At 43.1% G+C, this 20781-nt stretch overlaps 1 protein-coding gene across 9 annotated transcripts in view; it reads left to right on the top strand.

Annotated features, from left to right (window-relative positions):
* Positions 1-20781, top strand: part of MTREX (Mtr4 exosome RNA helicase) — a 58112-nt gene that overhangs the window by 14878 nt on the left and 22453 nt on the right. For 7 of the 9 annotated variants that reach the window (XR_004967454.1, XM_036308526.1, XM_036308525.1 and 4 more), the window contains 11 exons: positions 382-437; positions 1859-2017; positions 3325-3435; positions 4996-5097; positions 5905-6030; positions 7954-8104; positions 12162-12334; positions 13323-13391; positions 13710-13838; positions 17577-17687; positions 19429-19617. Coding sequence is in view for 8 of the 9 variants with exons in the window: in XM_036308526.1 (XP_036164419.1) it covers positions 382-437; positions 1859-2017; positions 3325-3435; positions 4996-5097; positions 5905-6030; positions 7954-8104; positions 12162-12334; positions 13323-13391; positions 13710-13838; positions 17577-17687; positions 19429-19617 (1376 nt within the window). In the remaining variant the exon portion in view is untranslated. Of the gene's footprint in view, positions 1-381; positions 514-1858; positions 2018-3324; positions 3436-4995; positions 5098-5904; positions 6031-7953; positions 8105-12161; positions 12335-13322; positions 13392-13709; positions 13839-17576; positions 17688-19428; positions 19618-20781 lie in introns of all 9 variants that reach the window. The other 2 variants (XM_036308523.1, XM_036308528.1) reach the window with 2 other exon arrangements.

Raw genomic sequence — 20781 nt, 5'->3', positions numbered from 1 at the left:
TGGTATATCCAAGAATGCCTTGCATAACCCCAAATCATGATGATTCACTCCTATATGTTTTTTAAAAATACATTTTTATTGATTTTGAGAGAGAGGAAGGGAAAAGGATAGAGAGACAGAGACATTGATGAGAGGGAAACCTTAATCAGCTGCCTCCTGTACGTCCCCTACTGAGGATCAAGCCCGCAACCCGGGCATGCACCCTGACCAGGAATTGAGCCCCTGATCTCTTGGTTCCTGGATCGACTTTCAACTGCTTAGTCATGGGCCGGGCTACTCCTATATGTTTTTAAAGAGTTTTATAGTGTTAGTTCTTATGTTTGGGTCTATGATCCATCTTGAGTTAATTTTTGGATTTGGTTTTATATACTCTTTTTGCAGGACCATCAAATGTGTTCAAGATTGTGAAGATGATTATGGAAAGAAATTTTCAACCTGTAATTATTTTCAGTTTCAGTAAGAAAGATTGTGAAGCCTATGCACTTCAAATGACCAAATTAGATTTCAACACAGGTACTGTGTGATTTCAGCGTAGTTTTAATGTTAGTGAAAGGAATGTAAACACATCCCTGCCAAGGCATTGCATGCTGTATGTGGCGAGGATCTGCAGCTCACCTTGCAGTTCCAGCAGCAGGTGCTCAGCACATTTGTAGAGGCGGTAGGAGGGGATTGATCACATCTCTCCTCCTCTGTCTTCTTTGGTGGGAGGTGTAAGTACGTTGCTCTGTGCAATCCCAAGGTCCCTGCTGCATAGCATAGCCTGTGCCTCTGCTTCCTGCACAGCCCCAGGCGGTGCGGCCTCTGGCCTCTGTCCGACTGCGCGGGTGTTCTCCTCCCAGGCCTCCTCCTGTGGAAGGCCCTGTGCTCTCCCTTCTGGAACTCCCAGCCGGAGCTACCTGACCTAAGTACCTTTTGAGTAAAGTAAGAGTACTTCTAGCAAGTTCATGTTCTTCTCATACATTAGCTGTGCATGGAACTCGCTTGAAGTCACATAGCTAGGTAGTAGCATAACCTCGCCAAAAACGGTCGTGTGCTGAAAACCAGCCCACTTATAATTCAGTTCTGCCTTTACTTACGTACTCCTGTACCGTGAGAAGTTCTTCACTCATCCAACATTGAATTTCAGGTGTTTTGTTTCCAAGACAGAAATAAACCCACCCACATTAAAGCTAGTTTTTACTTCTCCATGGGCCAAAGTAACAAAGGAGAGATAACTAACCTCTTGAAACCAATACAGCAGGTCCTCCAGTAACGTTTTATTCAACATCTTTTTGTTATAATGTCAGTGAGATGCTGGAGGAACTTGTCTTGCTTATGTCAGTTAGCCTGTGGTAAAATTGGTCTCATTAGACATCATTTCACTTAGGACCTCTCGACTCTTAATGTGAGAATTTACTGTATTTCTTGTTTTGACTGAGTGAATTGCTCTGCTGAGACGTTTTCTTATAACTACGAGTGTTGAGTCTACTCAGTGTTGCAGTGTTAATATTGATTAGTTCACCCAGTACTTATTGACTGCCTGCTATGTAACAGACTGCACAAGCAGGCAGTGTCGTGGGTAAGTGCAGAGGCTTTGAGTTGCTGCTCGAACAGCTAAGAGCAGCAGCCATGGTTCGCTCTAACCCCCTTTCCTCAGTGGTGGATAGCGAGAGCCCGAGACCTGTGATTTTTGGACTTGAACCCCGTATGCAGAGCAGTTAGCACAGTTAGCCACTATTTTTATATGGTAGTACTTTTATTCACAGATTAGGTCTGTTATGTATGTTTTGAAAAGGTAGTGAACTTTATTAAATAATTACAGTCATTTTAATCTACTTTCCCTGCTGACAATCTAAAGTACTGTTTTTACTCTTTATAGACTCTCGCTCTCTGCATGTTAGAAGTGGGTGTCGCTGACTCAGTAAGATACTTATGTGCCTCTGGGTGTTCTCTCTTAGATGAAGAAAAGAAGATGGTGGAAGAAGTATTCAGTAATGCGATTGACTGCTTGTCGGATGAAGATAAAAAGCTCCCTCAGGTTCGTGTTTGATAGCAGTGAGTTATGGCTGTGAGTAGGTGGCATGAGTTCACTCTTCGGTTCTTAGTTGTGTTGCTGTATTGTAACGTTTGCCCCTGCAGGGGATACGTTGTGTCATGCACTGAAATGGTGTCTTGACTTATTTTAAGCTTCTGAAAAGGTGGGGAGAGGAAAGACGTGCTGCCTGAGGCTCTCTTTTCTGAACGTGCTCATGGTCTGAGCTGCTGCTTGTTCCTAACATGCCAGGTATAAGTCTTCAGATATGTAAGGCTATGGCAGCTCCCGAGAGAGTCTGATGTGCATCCAACCTGAGCTACTCTGTCCAGCCTAACCTTTCAAAGACCGTGTGAGAAGCTGGAAGGTCGTCCTCTGCTTACGAATGGTTGCTTTCACGTACATGGGTTTATAAGACTACAAAAGCATATTGGTGTATATTAGAGAGACAAACAGAAACATTGATTTGTTCCACTTATTCACGCATTCATTGGTTGATCCTTATATGTGCTCTGACCAGGGATCAAACCCGCAACCATGGCGTATCGGGATGATGCTCTAACCAACTGAGCTACCTGGCCAGGCCAATGTATTGCTATTTAAAAGAATATTTAACTTATAATTTTTTTTTTTTTGTAGTTTTTCTTCCCAGCTGAATGGTTAGTAGAGAAGGGATGAGCCATGTCTTCATGTATTTTGTAACCCTAGCACACTTATTAAATAGTGGACCTTAAATGGCATTGGTATAGTGTTGATGAGAATGACCTCTTTGGCACCTCACTTCCTTTTAGAGGAAGTACATATATTATGCTAAACGTGTTATAGTTACTTAATTCTTTTTTTTAAAGAATTTTGTGAGTTTATTTGAGCCAAACTGTCGACAATTGCCAGGAAGCAGAACCTCAACGGATTGAGATAATGCTCCCTACTTAATTCTTTTTGGTCTGAGTTGGCTAGTATTTAAGTTTATTTTGTGCAGACACTAACTTTTTCCTCATAAACTTTAATTTTTTGGAGGAGATAAAGTGATGCTGTACATTTGAATGAGGTAGCAAAGCATTTATAAAGTTTATTTAAAACATGCCTTTCAGACTTTTTCATAAGCTGTTTTCATACAGGAAGCCTGATAGAGTTGCTTATGTTTTGGGTTTGGTCAGGGGATACAGGTTTAGTTTCTGCTTTTATTCTGTAACGCTTATGTGATGTCTCTTTAAACAGCATTCTTTCTTGATTACCCGTTTTCCTTAATTAGTTGCTTTAGGGTTTTTAATTTCCCTCTTCCTCACATTGTTAAATAAATATTCCACTCGCAGGTTGAACATGTGCTTCCTCTTTTGAAGCGGGGGATTGGCATCCACCACGGTGGCTTACTTCCTATTTTGAAAGAAACGATAGAAATCCTCTTTTCTGAAGGATTGATAAAGGTATGATTTCATGTTTGTTTATTACGCCCGAGAATTATTGTGTGAACAGTTTGGCTATATTGTTTTGTTGTTTGAACTGGGTAACACAGTGTAGCTGAGGGATGCACTTGATTTCTATAGTTACACAGGCCGCCTGCTGTCCAGAAGTAGGGCGCTGCTAGGAAGCCTTTCATCAGCTGAAAGGGCATAACTTGAAGAAACATTTACGTTAATTTATATGGAAAATTACTGTGGGTTCCCAGACCCAAGATTCAGTACACTCATTGCCACCAAAACGCTTTATTTCATTGCCACCAAAATGCTTCCTTGCACCCGGGTTTATACCAAGCGCAGCACGCTTACGGGCTTGTGGGCTTTTCTGATTCCTTAGGACACGTCTTGCTGACCCGTGCACAGTCAGTCATGGTAAAGCGCAGGTGCTCCCAGATGCAGCTCAGAACTGCGGCTGATGTGGAGGTGGTTCCTGGGGAAGGAGCTACAGGGCACCTCGCCGTGCAGTGCACCAGCCTCTAACGGCTGCTGCCAAACACGCAGACCCTGCTTTTGCCTTTTGCCTTTTTTGGTAAAAGCAAAAATCCTCTTTGTTTTTTTTTTGCTTCGCAAAACAGCTGCTAATGTAGGACTTTTGTAAAAGCAAAGTGGCAGGTGTGAAGTTTCAAACGTGGGAGGTGTGCGTGTACTTCATGAATTTGGGCTATAGGTAAAGTCATTTGTACCGTTTATTTTCAGTAAGAAATGCTAACACGATCGGTACAGCGTGGCATTTTGTCAAAGGTGCTATTGAATTGTCAGACCTGCAGCTGATTCTGCAGGTGAACTCCCTTCTGTATACAAATGTAAAAGACTAGAGAAGACGGGAGAATTGCAGGTAGACTTACAGATGATATTCTGATTTAAACCAGGCAGTCTGATTTAATATTTAAAATTATTGGTATCTATATCCAGAAATGGGATGTTAAAAATGGAATACAACTTTAAAATGTAGTCATCAGCCTATATATGACTCAAATTGTTTTGTTTAAAAATTAGATTAGAAATTTATCATGAGAATTTCACCGCTGTGTAGACTATTTGAAAGAAGTTTATTCATCCTAAAGCAGCGGTTGCCAACTGGAGGTTGGTGGACCACTGGTGGTGCGTGAGGTCCAAAAGGTTGGCGACCGCTGTCCTAAAGAACATACAAGAGGTATTTTAAGTGAAGAATTGGTCACTATTTATCCCTGGGTCTTGTTCAGGCTCTGAGCCATTTTAAAGTCTCTTTTAAGAAAGCATAAGTGATACTTGTTGGTTGTAAAGTTTAAATAGAACAATCGTGCATAAAGTAAAATGAAAGGCCATCATTCCCCTCATGTCCTGGACATTTCCATGAGCACTCACGCAAATAACACATGCTTTATTTTTTAAACAAAAGTGATTGTACTACCCACGTTATGTAATTTTGTCACATGCATAGCTCTTCATCTTTTTAGAGATGAGTAGCATTCTGCTGAGTTGATGAAATAAAGTATTTTTATCCTCTTCCCTCTTGATGAATAATTGTATAATTATTCACTAAATTAGGCGTTGTTTGCGACGGAGACCTTTGCCATGGGGATTAACATGCCGGCTAGGACAGTTTTATTTACAAATGCCCGGAAATTTGATGGGAAAGACTTTCGATGGGTAAGTAAAGTTGATTCCGATATTGAAATAACTTTTACCTTTGTTTTACTTAAGGTGGTTTTGGCTCATGCAATCTTAGAGACGTTTAGTTCTAAATACTCTTGAACTTGTACCTGAGCTAATACGTACAACAAGCTTATCAAGGTTAAGCTTCAGATCCTTTACATTTCTATCCTTTAGCCAAAAAGCAAACAAACAAAAAAAACCTTTCAGTGAAAAAGTTTGAGAGGGATAAGCGGGCAGATGATTCGGGAATGCTTTAAATCACTGTAAATACACTGATTTTCATTTCCTCACTTTAAGGTATTCGAAGCACCTAGCCCTCTCACTAGGTTGTTCTTGGTGATGAATGGACTCTACCTAACTCCAAGGACTTACACTGTGAAAGTTAGAAATAACTGTGCTTCTTTAAAACTAAGGTTAATTTTATACTAATCTCATGTACATCAAGAAAATTTATGATTGGGTTAGGATTTAGTAGTTTGGTCATTGTCTGCTTTTTTAGACTACTGTTTTTCAGAATATCTAACTTAAAGATTTTTTTATGCCAGTGAATTAGCTGATATTTCCCGGTAGGTATGGATTTGATCATTTTGCAGCTAAAATTTAAATGTTACTCTTAAGTGTTTTGCAGTTTTGTGTTTTCATTTACACTCTCTGAAAAGTTCATGTTTTTAATCATGGGTTTTGGGGGGTTTTTTGGAGTATGTAACTTGTACTTGTGTATTTTATAAGAAAAAAAAAAGTAAGACTATGTTTTTTACCAGGTTCTCTCCTAAACTTAGAACTTTTCTTATGTCTGTTCAGATTTCTTCCGGTGAATACATTCAGATGTCTGGTCGTGCCGGAAGGAGGGGCATGGATGACAGAGGAATCGTGATTCTTATGGTTGACGAAAAGATGAGCCCAACTATTGGGAAGCAACTGCTTAAGGTAACAGAGTTAAGATTCTGCACCTGCAGCAGGAATTTGAGAAAAATACCTCAGGAGCAACTCTGAAATTAGTTTTGTCAGTTCAGATATCTTTCTAAGGAGATGAATTGATTTACAAAACTGCCTGGGCTGGGGGAGGGAGCAGAGGGTAAGTGCTCCAAGTGCTGGTATTTTGTCTCCTACTTTCTGTTCTAATCGGTAACGAGCGGCTCATGGTGTGGAGGGATGTGATGATCCTCAGTGAAGGTGAAAGCACTCACTTTCCCTTCAAATTTAAGGTGACCTTGACATCTCCCTCCATTGCAGGAGTTGCTCTCCCTACCCAAACAGGAAGTGAGGCCCATGATGTCAGGGTTTGCGCAGTTACTTGCCTCTACCTTTGCAAGCCCAGGTAGCTGAATAAATTAATTCTACAATCTACCATCCTGTTTTAGCCTATTGATAGATTATAAATATCCCAAAACTAATTTTTAAATTTTAAGCTTTATTTCAGATGATCCTGTTCATTTTGCTTGTGTAGTGTTTGTGTTTTAGATTGTTTAAGATGTTTTATTTTGAAGAGCTTCTCAAGGAAGTTCAACCTGGTTGCTTTCCTTGTCCTCCACATTCTTAAATCCCTAGAGCAAACTATTGATAAGATAGGAAACTTACCATTAATTAAAAATATAAAATTAACTGCCAGCTCATGAGCTATTTATTTATTTTAAATATATTTTTTTACAGAGAGGAAGGGAGAGGGATAGAGAGTTAGAAACATCGATGAGAGAGAAACATCGATCAGCTGCCTCCTGCACCACTCCCTACTGGGGATGTGCCCGTAACCAAGGTACATGCCCTTGGCCGGAACCAAACCCAGGACCCTTGAGTCCACAGGCCAGTGCTCTATCCACTGAGCCAAACCGGCTGGGGCTCATGAGGTATTTAAACTAAAGGTGAAACAAACGAAGGGGTTGGAAAGTGCAGATTGGTAGCTATAGAATGGTCACAGGGATGGAAAGGACAGCATGGAGAATATAGTCAGTAATATTGTGATAACTGTGAATGGGGCCAGGTGGGTACTTGAAACTTCAGGGGGACCACTTTTTAACTAAAGTCATGTGATTGTCTAACCACTATGCTGTACACCTGAAACTAGATGATAAAAGGCTAATATGCAAATTGTCCCCTCGGGAGTTTGACCACTCGCTCTGACATGCGCTGAACACCAGGGGGCAGTGTGGAATGAAGGAAGGCCCCCAGCGGGGGGAAGGAAGGCCCTGATCACCTGCCAGGCCTAGGGACTCTACCCCTGCACGAATTTTGTGCACCAGGCCTCTAGTATAAAATAATATTGAATGTGAACTGTAATTTAAAACTAAAATTTTAAAACAAAATTAAAGCTTCAAAATACGTTAAGACATACATAGGTCAGTATATTAGATTTTATTGCTTTTTTAATCCTCACCTGAGAATATGTTTTTATTGATTTTTTTTTTGAGAAAGAAACACTGATGTGAGAGAAACATTGATCGGTTGCCTCCTGTGTGCACCTTGACTGGGGATTGAGCCTGCAACCTAGGTATGTGCACTGTCTGGGAATCGAACCTGCAACCTTTTTGTGTGTGGGATGATGCTCCAACCAATTGAGCCACCTGGTCAGAGCTCATTAAAATTTTTATTTTATTTTTAAATTTTATCGTGGAAGGAACACAACATGAGATTAACCCTCTTCACAACACGTTGTTGACTACAGGTGCTGTGTTACACAGCAGGGCTCTAGAGCTTGCTCATCTTGTTGGGCTGAAACGCTTTCCAGGAAAACGTAATACACTTCTGTAGCGTTCCTTCACATAGAGTTAAATTATGAAGCAACCTACCAGGTGAAAACTATTGGTGTGAGTTTATTTGAGTAACCTACAATAGTGACATGTTCACTCCTCTCAGGGCTCAGCCGACCCCCTGAATAGCGCTTTCCATTTAACCTACAACATGGTTCTGAACTTGCTGCGTGTGGAAGAAATCAATCCCGAGTACATGCTGGAGAAGTCCTTCTACCAGTTTCAGCATTACAGAGCCATTCCCGGGGTGGTGGAGAGTAAGTACAACCGCTCATGGCTTCGCGGCTGGGCTCCTGCCTGGGTGCTGCTTGACCCTGGGGCTTTCTGTGAGCCAGGTCTGAGTCCTGTCATGCAGAAAGGTCACAACTGCAGCCAGTCCTCATCGCCGACCAGACGTTTCACAGGGAAGGAAGAAAACCCTGTCAGGACACTTCTCTGTGGCTGATTCTAATGTAGGTCTTAATGAAAGCCTTGGAAATTAAGGAAAGAGGAAATGATTACGATCTAGCATAACTTCTAGCTGGGCTCAGATTGTTGGTCATGACTTGACCAAGAGTCTGCTACCTGTTCTGTGAACTTAAACATTGCCACCACTTCTCCATCTGCTGTCTGTCTCCCCAAGCCCCATGGGAAGGGAGCACCTGTTTCCAGTGTGGCTCTGACTAGTGTTGCTCCTGTGCCCTGGATACTTCTCAGTTGAATTATCCCTGCATTTCCCTCTTGTTTTAAAGGAGCAGGTCTTGTTATTCTAACACTTTGAAACCAATAAACAAAAGACTGAGTATCCAAAGTATAATGGGCTTTTTAGTGGAGGAAGTAGGAGTTTAGGTGATGAGACAGGAGAGGGAATTGATGAAGGAATTGCAGCACCTTCAGTGCAGTTTCCAGGCTGCCTGGAGTGAACAGGGAGCAGGAGATGGGGCAGGGGAGCTCTGTGCTGCTGCTTCACTGCAGAGCAGTTTGGTGCAGTTGGCCCCTCGTTACCAGGAAGGTGTAGCTCCTTTTTGCTGTTGATGCTGCTGGAACCTTAAACATAGCACAGCCAGGATATAGACTGTTGTAATTCAGCTTTATTTTAGAAACTAGAGGCCCAGTGCACAAAATTCGTGCGCTGGGCGGGCGGGGCGGGGGGGCCCTCAGCCCAGCCTACCCCTCTCACAGTCCAGGAGCCCTCAGGGGATGTCCTGACAGCTTAGGACAGCTCCCCGTGGGGAACAGGCCTAAGCCGCAGTCGGGCGGCAGAGGCTGGGAGCAGGCACCCCGTGTGTGTGTGTGTGTGTGTATGTGTGTGTGTGTGTATGTGTGTATGTGTATGTCCACTGGGGCCCTCCCCCCAGCCGCACCGCAGAGGTTCAGAGCAGGTGCCCCTCTGTGTTGATCTCAGGCTCCAGGCCGTGCCTGCGTGTTGTTCTCTCAGGCTTGGGGCCGTGCCTGGCCCCGCCTGCTGAGCTGATTGTGACCGTTACAGAGTCCCAACCTCATTTGCATATTACTTCTTTTTTCTAATATATATATATTTATATATGTGTGTGTGTGTATATATATGTATATATATACATACATACATACATACATACATACATACATACTAGAGGCCTGGTGCACAAAAATTTGTGCACTCGGGGGTAGGGAGTCCCTCAGCCCGGCCTGTGCACTCTCGCAGTCTGGGACCCCTCTGGGGTGACCACTTGCTGGCTTAGGCCTGCTCCCTGGGGGATTGGGCCTAAGCTGGCAATCAGACATCCCTCTGGCAGCCCGGCAGCCCTTGGGGGATGCCCACTTGCCAGCAGGGAGCAGACCTAAGCTGCAGCCACACATCCTTAGCACTGCTGAGGAGGCAGGAGAGGCTCCCACCACCACCGCTGTACTGGCAGCCATCACCCTGGCTTGTGGCTGAGCAGAGCTCCTCCTTGTGAGAGCGCACTGACCACCAGAGGGCAGCTCCTGCATTGAGCGTCTGCCCCCTGGTGGTCAGTGTGTGTCATAGTGACCAGTCATTCCCAGTCTTTCTGCTGTTAGGGTCAGTTTGCATATTACCCTTTTACTATATAGGATAGAGGCCTGGTGCACGGGTGGGGGCTGGCTGGTTTGCCCTGAAGGGTGATCTGGATTAGGGTGGGGGTCTCGCTTGGGTGCCTGGCCAGCCTGGATGACGGGCTGATGGCTGTTTGTAGCTGGTCACACCCCCTTCAGGGTGGCAGTCCCCACTGGGGTGCCTGGCCAGTCTGGGTGAGGGGCTGAGGGCCGTTTTCAGGCTGGCGGGCAACTGAAGCTCCCAGCCTCTTTTTTTCTTTTCTTTTTTTTTTTTTATTCTGGGATTTATTTACCTTCCATAGCTGTCACTGGAGCTGAGAGCTGGCTCCAGCTCTGAGGCCGCAGCTGGCTGAAAGCAGGTATCTGGGTTTGTTTAGCTTCTAGAATTGAAACTCTGTTGCCATCACTGGTGCTCTAAGCTCTGAGCCCGCTGGCGGCTGAAAGCATGTACCTGGGGTTTGTTTAGCTTCTATAATTGCAACATTGTTGCATCTGGAGCTCAGAGCTGGGCCGCAGCAGGCGGGGAACCTTGGCTTCCTCCATCACTGGAGCAAGCAAGCATCCTGTTCACTTCAGCTGCGTGGCTGCCGGTCGCCATCTTTGTTGTCAGTTAATTTGCATATCCTGCTGATTAGCCAATGGGAAGCATAACAGAGATATGGTTAATTACCATGTTTGTCTATTATTAGATAGGATACACACACACACATAGATAGATAGATAGATAGATAGATAGATACAGTGGTGCTTTTTTGTTTTTGATTGTTTTAATAAGAAACTGGGAAGGCTGGCTACATGAGATGTTTTCATTTACTAAGTCCACAATAGATTTCTTAGTGAGCCATAAGAGTAGAACTTCCAGGATTGTATTGTCTGTTTACTGGAGAGCAAATGCAGACCTACTCTTAATTTTTTTGTTTGGTTTCATTCATAGGTAATGCCTTAATTAATACAATGGCAAGGGCTATGGAGTTACATATGGGACTACTTGAACCTTGGTTTGCACTGTGGGGAGAGCAGCTGCTCATGCTGTGTCCCTCTGCTCTTTGATTGGGAGTGGGCTATAGCTGTAGTTAGAGTCCTAGATACAAACCACAGGTGACTTACAGTCTCTCAGGCTTCTGACTCATTAGCACAGTGTGATTTGGAGTGGAGGGTGGGGACAGTGTTTAAGCAGAAATCCATGCATCTGTGGGCAGTTGATTTTTCACAAACGCTGCATGGACAACAGGACAGCCAAGTGCAAAAGAATGAAGTTGGATCCTTACCTCACACCGTACATAAAAATTAACTGAAATTGATGACAGTCCTAAATATAAGAGCTGAAACCATAAGACTCTTAGAAGAAAGCATAGGCATAAATCTTCATAACCTTGGATTTGGCAGTTGTTTTCTAGAGAATACACCAAAAAGACAATCAGCAAAAGAAAATAAATTTTATTTAATCAAAATTAAAAACTTACACTTCAGTAGACACCAACAGTAAAGTGAAAAGAAAACCCACAGACTGGGAGGAAATATTTCCAAATCACATACGGATCGAGTATCAGGAATATATAAAGAATTCTTAAAACTCAACAACAAAAGTGTAATTTAAATGGGCAAAGGGTTTGGATGGACATTTCTCTAAAGAAGATAAGTAGTTTCCCACAAACATGTGAAAAGATGCTCTACATCATGAGTTATTAGGGAAATGCAAATGGTAACCACACAGATACCACCTCACACCCCTTAGGATTGTTGTTTTTAAAAAGGTAGTTACCAAAATGGTGGGGTTGTGTGGGAAATAGTGTAGCACTTCCACAGCAGGTTTAATGGCAGAATTACCATAAGACCCAACAGTTTCACTCCTGGTACATAACCTAAAGAATGGGAAGTGTGTTCCAACGACGCATGTTTGTCTGCAGACATGTTTATAGTAGCACTGTTTACAGCCAAAGGGTGGAAGTAATTTAAATGTTCATCAGCTGGTAAGAGGGTAAGTAAAATGGTCCCCCCATGCACTGGAATATTACTCAGCCAAGAAGGAAGCACCAGGAGAGGCCCCAACATCAACGACATCAGGCTGCATGTTGTTTGATGTAATAAGTATGAACTGTCCAGAACAGGAGAATCCATGCAGACGGAAAGCAGACAGAAAGGCACCGGGCCTGGGGAGGAAGGGATGAGGTGTGTTCTGGATGGGGTGGGTTTCCTCTTGCAGTAGGTGAACTAGAGGGTGGGGTGGTTGCATACATTGTGGGTGTGCAGTTTCTACATGGTACATGCGTTTATTTACAGAGGTGCGGAACTCGGAAGAACAATATAATAAAATAGTGATACCCAATGAAGAAAGCGTGGTCATCTATTACAAGATCAGGCAGCAGCTTGCCAAGCTGGGTAAAGAAATTGAAGAATATATTCACAAACCAAAATATTGCTTACCATTTCTACAACCAGGTCGTTTGGTAAAGGTATGTTACTTTTTAAAAAATGTTTAGATATTTTAATATTGGATAATTTTCGAATAGCTATTCTATTTCTTTATATTGATAAAATGCTTTCTGCTACAGCAGTTGATCTATAGTAATTATATGGTTTTATTGGTTTCACATGGCTCTGCTTAAGGGGGGTCATTAATCAGATTTTATTTTAGAGGATATAAATTGAGGTAGACAGTGTTCAATTATAAAATCTATACTAATAAAAGGGTAATATACTAATTAGACCGGGAGACCTTCCAAGAGACCTTCTGGACAAAGCCATGGTGGCGGGGCCAAGGCAGAGGCAGTTAGGGGCAATCAGGTCAGGAGGGGAGGGCAGTTGGGGGTGATCAGGCCGGTGGGGGGTAAGGGGCAGTTGGGGGTGAGCAGACCGGCAGGGGTGGGTAGTGGGGGACGAGCAGGCTGGCAGGCAGAGTGGTTAGGGGTGATCAGGCAGGCAGATAGGTGAGCAGTTAGGAGCCAGTGGTCCCAGATTGCGAAAGGGATGTCCGACTGCTGGTTTAGTTGGACATCTCCCAAGGGGTCCCAGATTGGAGAAGGTGCAGGCTGGGCTGAGGGGCGCACACACACACACACACACACACACACCCACCCCATGCATGAATTTTGTGCACTGGGCCACTAGTCTAAAAAATAAAGGCAGTTTTATGTAGGATGAATTTATTAATTATAAAACATGAAAGACTTTAGATTTCTCAGAACAAATACACCATGTTATCACTTGTTGACATTTGTTTGCCGATTGAGAGATTCTTGTCATTGGTGTTCCAGAGACTTATGGAATAGGCAGTGATTTTTTTTCTGTAGAGTTAATATCTTTTTCCATAAGTTTAACAGTGATCTCTCAAACAATACTTCATCAGGAAGACTCAGTTTTGTTAGCCTGTAATGTGGGTATGGGTTAAAATTGCCTTTTGGACACAAATGTCCTTGTTTATGTGCTTTACTTTCTTTTTAGGTAAAGAATGAAGGAGATGATTTTGGCTGGGGAGTAGTCGTGAATTTCTCCAAAAAGTCAAATGTTAAGGTAAACTATTTGTTCCTAAAATAGAATTTTATATAAATTGTTAATGAAATGTTTTTTTCAGACTCACGAAATTGATCAAAGATGAGAAAGGATTATCTTAAGAGAAGATGTAATAAATACTGCCATAGAAAATAATTTTTTGAATAATCTTAAATGTCATGCTTAAAATGGCATGGGTTTATTTTCCTAACAACAACAACGGATTTTAATTTCATGATAATTTATATTTCTCCTCTGAGCTCATCAGTGCCAAGGACACTGTCCCTGGACGCGTGCAGGTCAGTGTCTCAGAGTGAATGACCTTCTCTGCTCTTCCAGCCCAACTCCGGGGAGCTCGACCCGCTGTATGTGGTGGAAGTGCTTCTGCGCTGCAGCCGAGAAAGCTTGAAAAACTCCGCTACGGAGGCTGCAAAGCCGGCCAAGCCCGAGGAGAAGGGGGAGATGCAGGTGTGTGCTTAGCTTTCATCTTGGGGCACAGAGACCCTGTGAATTATTGTAATCACTAGAGTTCCTGAAACTATCTAAATATCAGTAAAATGAGTGATGAGATTTAAGCTCTTTTTCTTTTATCAAATTATGTCAAGGTTAATAGTGACAAAGGAAAAGATTAAAAGAATTTAAAAATTTAAATTTTCTTAAAAGTTGGATTTTACCTTAGCTATAAAGAAGTCTTACTGTTATTTTTACCATCAAATAATTATGCAGTTTTACTTTATCCATGTCATTTATTACATTCCTGGTAGAGGTGGACACTGCAGGCAGTATGTTCCTGCAGCTCTGTCCTGGTGGCTTTGCCAGCTGCAGGTGCACCTCCCACTGCCACTCGTCCCAGCCGCTCCATCACAGTCGAAGGAGACTCAGGGTCAGGAAATGAAGACCATAATAACTGTGAGGGCCAGACGAGTGGTTTCTGCTTCGTTTTCTCTTGGCAGGGCACGCCCAGAATCCTTCCGCATTCGGTAAAAGTACCCGTAAGGGACGCGGAATAGACGACCACAGACCGCACTGTACTCTTCGAGTTCCTGCCGTTCTCTCCTGTAGATCTTACAGACACTTCTGTCTCTCTCTCCCTCTCTCCCTCTCTCTCTCTCTCTCTCTCTCTCTCTCTGTCTCTCTCTCTCGGCATGACAGCTGCTTAAGAAGCAAGATACCCTGTAATAGTTGTGATGGAGTCAATCTAACAGTTTTATCACTTTTGAAGTTTGCATCAAAAGTGTACTATGACACATTAAAATCAGGTTTTTTTGTGATGAATTTTGAGCATTTTTAAAACAGCTGATTTAAAGTAGGAAGTCTAATGTCTGCCCTTCCTCAGGCACGGTTTCTATTGACTGCTATTTTCCTGGTGCGTGGACATAACTTCGTTGTTTCTTTACATGTCTTGTAATTTTTTTGCTGAAACTGCACATTTGAAAAATGGCAATAGATTCCCCTCTTCCCTTCCGCCCTGAGTTTCTTCTTGTTGCCAATTGTTGTTTGTTGGGTAGACTTTTCTGAATTAGTTGTGTGTTGTGCATGGCCACTGACATCTCTGCTTGGTTAGCTTAGTGGGTCAGCTAATAACTAGAGACTTCCGTGAGGCCTGGGACCCGCTGAGTGCACCAGTCTCTGATAGAGGTTCTGCGTGCACATTGCAGCACACCTGCAGGTCTCAGCCAGCGAGTGGGCAGCGCTGCCTGACCCTACTTCCTGTGTGCACAGCACAGTCTCAGGGTCAGCCAGCGGTAAATGCTAGGCCAAGTGCCTGTGGCCTCCTAGGTGCCCAGGGATGCGTCAGAACCTTTCAGATCCCCCTGTGGACAGTTTGCTCCTCAGCTTTATTTTAAGCTTTCTGTTTACCTTATTGCTTGATCTCATTGTTAATCATTGTCTTGGGAAGCCATGATGTTAAACAGTGGACTCTACTATTTTCAACAAAGGCCTCAGGGAAAAAGTTGTTGGCTCTGGGGGTACTGAGTCAGGTCAGATAAGACAGCCCTGTCAGTGGAGTCTCCTGGAGCCACCTGACGGGTGAGGTAGTGCCAGTCCTCTGGGGGCGGAGCTCGGAAGCACTCCCGCTCTGCTCCTGCCTTCCCGTGCCTGCCAGCGGTTTTCACTGTATTGCAGCTGTCGGTCCCCAAGGCTCCTGGGGACCAGGTGGGGTAAATTAAAATACCACAAAGCTCCCCTCGGACTCAAAGCCAGCCATTTGTTTTTGCTACATGCTACTTGGGTTGCTGTAAGCCTTTGGTTAACCTTCCACATTCTGGAGAGAAAACTAGATCAAGGCACTAATTCAATGTTTTAAAATACAAAAGTTAATGAAAACTACGTTCGTTTAAATAAGTTTGTTTTGACTCGATTAAAATTCAGTTGGTTCAAAAAGATCTTTCTTGAATAAAGAATTTAGAAATTGTGTTCTAGCTAACAGTCTTGATTTGAGGAATTGAAATTCATTTAGAATCTATTGACTTAAAACTTACTGACTTCTGATATTATCTTATTATGTGCTTATCTTAAAATAGATTAATGGCAAATTTGCAAAGATTAAAAAGGCCTAAGAATAAAAATGCTTTCTACTATTGGTATTCTAACAAGTTTCCAATAACTGCCTATGTGGTTGTTTGGATTTATATAGATGACTGCTGCACCATGATAAACCTGAATTCTAAGTTACTCTGTAAAGGTTATTAGGTTTAGAAAGTTGAATGAACTGTGCTATGCACATCTTATGATACGGTTTTAAATCACTTCGAGTGTAGAGATTTATAATACTGTGGGAGCTATTCAGTTGGTTTTTGAGCATTTAACTTCTTATTTACAAAACTTCAATTCAGTCTTAGGATCTCTCTGTCTGTACTCAAGCAGCATTAGAATTGGACAGTTTCTTTCTTCCTTCTGGTTCCTGTTTTTACAGAATAATCTTTATTCTGTTTCAAGGAGATTCTCAAGTCCGTGTGCATTCTGAATGCAGCTGCAGGTAGAGCGAGGGAGCTGTTTTCCTGCTGTGTGGGTCATGTGCACCCCTTGAGCTCAGTGCAGAAGAGCTGTCCTCTCCCTCTGGTGCTGGCTGTCTGGTGCTGTGGTGATTGTTTTTCACGTCCTGAGTCTTCTCTCCAGCCAGACAGCCCATCTGGGATTGACGAGGTTACACACTGGTGGTTGGAAGGCACATTCAGCCCACACAATGTCTTCTTTCAAAAATGTGACAGTTTGAGAATAAAATGATAGTAAAGATTATAATCAAATAAAAATAAAACAAGAATCTACAGGTTCATGTGAGATAAATAGATGGTGATGTTAAAAAGCCAACATCATACAACTACCACAGATAATAATGGACTCAGATAAGAATAATACACGGATACTAAAACTAAGGAGTTGAAAGCTTAACAAGGAATGGGATATTTACAAAGTGAATCTCTCCACACATTTCTTAGTAATTGTAAAGGGCAAAGTAATAATTTCTAAAATGTGGAAACGGAAGCTCAGGTTAGGTGACTTGCTCAAGGTCACACAACTAGCTGCAGACTGAATTCAAGCCCGGATACTCTGGACTCAAACCCACGCTTAACCACTCTCATTTGTTCAATAAAACCAAGATATTTATCACCAGCAGCCAGTGACAGTTGTTTGTCACTGATTGTGTGAAGGTAACCATAGGAGACCCAGACGAATTTGGACCTCGGTTCAGAGAGGCCTCCCAACTGAAAGGGAGCCAAATGGTGAGCGAAGGGTTCTTGCCTGGAGAAAGCCTGGCCGAAAGGTAAAGAGAGGTGACCTTGACGCTACGTCTGGTGGAGCACAGTGCTTTCTCTGTTTGGAGTACTGCTCTCCTTCCTGCAGCCCACCCAGCACTGACGGGGCCTTCCTCGGCCTTTAACCGTAAGGAATCTCCTCCCTCTGTAGTGCTCTGTGTGGTACCTTGAGGATTCCGAGTGCCAGACGTGGGGACGCACAGATGAATACGTATGGATTATATATCGAGCGGTCACTTGTGTACCATTTATAGGCCTGTTATTTAGAGGTTTGAATTAGTTTTTACTTTTAAAATACAATCTCTACTAAGATAAGAGCTTCCCTACTTATACTGTCACATATTGTAAATGCAGCTTCCTTTTAGGGATGTAAACTAAATTTAGGAAATGGTAGAATCTGACAATGTGTGATTTTAATTGCAACATTTCGTAACTTTTTTGTTGGTAGGTTGTTCCAGTCTTGGTGCATCTCCTGTCTGCTATCAGCAGTGTTAGGCTCTACATTCCCAAAGACCTTCGACCCCTGGACAACAGACAGAGTGTTCTAAAGTCGATACAGGTACACATTGACTTTATAAATTAAATGCAAGTTTCCTGCACATCTACTGAGGCTCCATAGTGAGGCAGCCGAAATGCCTCCTTTCAGAAAAGCTGTGACCACCCCCAGGAGAGGTGGTTCTGTCACAGTGGTGGCCGCCAAGCCGCACCCCCGTCCTCTCTCTGCACCAGCTCCGTGAGCCACTGGAGGGCACGAGTGTCAGTCCTGGGCCAGGGCGTAGCCATGTTCATTGTGGTCAACAAATGGTTGAAATCATTTTATTTTCAACAAAAAATTAGGACTTGTAGAAAACTTTATTTTCTACTGAAAAAAAGGAACTTTGTTATTTAGTCAGTAAACATTTAACCCTTTGCAGTCGTTTGTCTACTCTCAGCCACCAAAGCTTTTTTACCGTTCAGGTCGTATGTCTGCTCTCAGCCACCACAGCAAGGAACCGTACGAATCTTAACTCTATGCATTCATGTATCAGTTCATAATTTCTCTGAAAGCTCCTAAGTGTCTAAGCGACCTTGTCACGAACCAAAACATTGCCCGACAAATCGGAGATATCGAAACTCAATATAAACAAACGCGGTCATTCCACACTCGCCATGCAAAACACCGTGGCGAGTCAGTCGCCTTTTGAGAGTGAAGAAATCGACAAGCTTCGGAGATACTTCGCAGAATTTCAAATAAAGCTTTACAAATTACGTTTAACTGTAATTAGGCATTCTCGCTTAAGATATTTCAAAATAATACTGCAAAATGGCAAAAAGAAAGTTACCGAAAGAAGTGTACTGCGAATCTGAAAGTAATGAGTTTTATTTTGGCACCTTGAATACTGACTCTGACGTAGAAAGTGATAACGTTTGTAGTGATTCTACTAGTAGTGACGTAGTTCCAGAAAAGAATTAATAAATCTTGTTTATCCTTCATAATCTCGCATGTTATGTATCACTGCTCTTTCAATGGAAATTAATTCCGACCAGTACAACACCCATGTCCAAATTTGATACGACCGCAAAGGGTTAAATTAGCATCTACTGCTCATGGGAGATTATATACTAGAATCTGAGACAACAAAGATAAAGGAACAGGCTACTTTCACTAGACCTTTTTAAGCTGTATCTATGTATGTATTGATTTATTTATTGTTTGTTTATTTAATTCCTACCTGGCCAAATCCTATCTCATCTTTGAAGTCTGTCTTAGACCCTGAAGTCCCCCAGGGGGCGCTAGTCTGCTGTGAACCATCCCTTCTCTGAACTCATATGCTCATTATGTTCACAGTTCAGTCGTATAAAAAAAATTAGCAAGCGGGATCTGGACCTTTTAAAATTTACATCTTTTGACTCAGTTGTGCCCTCCTTAGGTATCAACCCCAAGGAATTAATCAGAAAATTGAAAACAATTTATACACTTAAGAGATGTTTAATACACAATTGTTTATGATGGCAAGATGTTTTCACAACCCAGATGTCAGAGAGTGGCTTACCATTGGGCTGTGCCACATCCAGACATTGAACTCTATGTGCTAGGCTACTAGTCGAGTACAGTGCGCCCCTGCATCAGAAAATACTCAAAAGGAGTTTCAGAAACAAAGGCAGTGGGGAGATGCACTCACATATAAGTGATTTGGGAAATTCCAAGCTGTATATATGTAGCAGCCTTCTTATGTTTGCACATAGAAAAGCATAAAAGAAAATACTGATTTAACTAATTTTGTCTATAAATAAAAATTAATTTTAAATGTTTGTTTCAGGAAGTTCAAAAACGGTTTCCGGATGGTGTTCCCTTATTGGACCCTATCGATGACATGGGCATTCAAGACCAGGGCCTGAAGAAGGTCATCCAGAAAGTGGAGGCGTTCGAGCACCGCATGTACTCTCACCCGCTTCACAACGACCCGAACCTGGAGACCGTGTACACGCTCTGTGAGAAGAAAGCGCAGGTATGCAGACACGGATGTGTATCCTAGAATTCTGTGTGTCTCACGAAGTCAATGAGGATGTGTTCTTCATTTTCTTCTCCTATGGGTTTCATCAGCTATAATGAAACTATCTTCTAAGTAGTTATGGACTCTTAGTAAGGCAAGATGAAGATCATCTTACTATAGTTTGGCATTTGATCGGGGGGGGGGGGGGGAGGGGAGTTCTTTGCAGTTTTTGGGTTTTTTTTAATCCTCACCAGAGGATATTTTTCCGTTGATCTTTAGAGAGTGTGGAAGGGAGAGGTAGAGACGGAGAGAAACATCGATGTGATAGAGACACATCAATTGGTTGCCTCCCACATGAGCCCTGACCAGGCCTGGGGAATCGAACCTGCAACCGAGGTACATGCCCTTGAACGAAATTGAACCCGGGACCCTTCAGTCTGCAGACTAACCCTCTAGCCACTGAACCAAACCAGCTAGGGCAGCAGTATTTTTAATGAGATATAATTCATAGCATAATATTCGCCTTTTTAAAAAAAATGTTTTTATTGATTTCAGAGAGGAAGGGAGGAGAGAGAGAGATAGAAACATCAATGATGAGAGAGAATCATTGATTGGCTGACTCCTGCATGCCACACACTGGGGATCAAGTCCACAGCCTGGGTATGTGCCCATGACTGGAATTGAACCCCCCGGGAGCCTTCAGTCTGCAGGCTGACACTCTATCCACTGAACCAAACCAGCTAGGGCAATATTCACCTTTAAAAAGCTCACAATTCAGTGGTTTTTAATTTATTCACAGCTCCCTGCAGCCATAACCACTGTCTAGTTTCGGAATATTTTCATCACCCCCCCAAAAAACCTCATACCAACTATTAGTCACTCCCCCCCCGCCCCCCCTCCCCAGTCTAGCAGCCACACTTGTGCTCTCTGCCTCTACCATGTGCCCGCATTGGAGGTTTCATCTCGGAAAGGCGTACAGAGTGTGGCCTTGTGTGTTGGCCTTCCTGCACTTGGCGCATGTCTGCAAGGTTCTCCGTGTGGCCACGTGGATCTGTGCTTTACCGCAGGGCACGTGTGCTGCCCGGCTCGGGCGTGGCTCCAGGGCTTGTGGGACCGCAGTGCGCTATCCAGTCGTCAGGCGATGGGCATGGGGGTTTCTCCACCTGGGCCACCACGAAG

Source organism: Myotis myotis, unplaced genomic scaffold, assembly GCF_014108235.1.
Source record: "Myotis myotis isolate mMyoMyo1 unplaced genomic scaffold, mMyoMyo1.p scaffold_m19_p_5, whole genome shotgun sequence".
Taxonomy (NCBI): Eukaryota; Metazoa; Chordata; class Mammalia; order Chiroptera; family Vespertilionidae; genus Myotis; species Myotis myotis.
The sequence above is the reverse complement of the archived record's forward strand: the minus strand, read 5'-3'. Positions and strand labels throughout refer to the sequence as shown.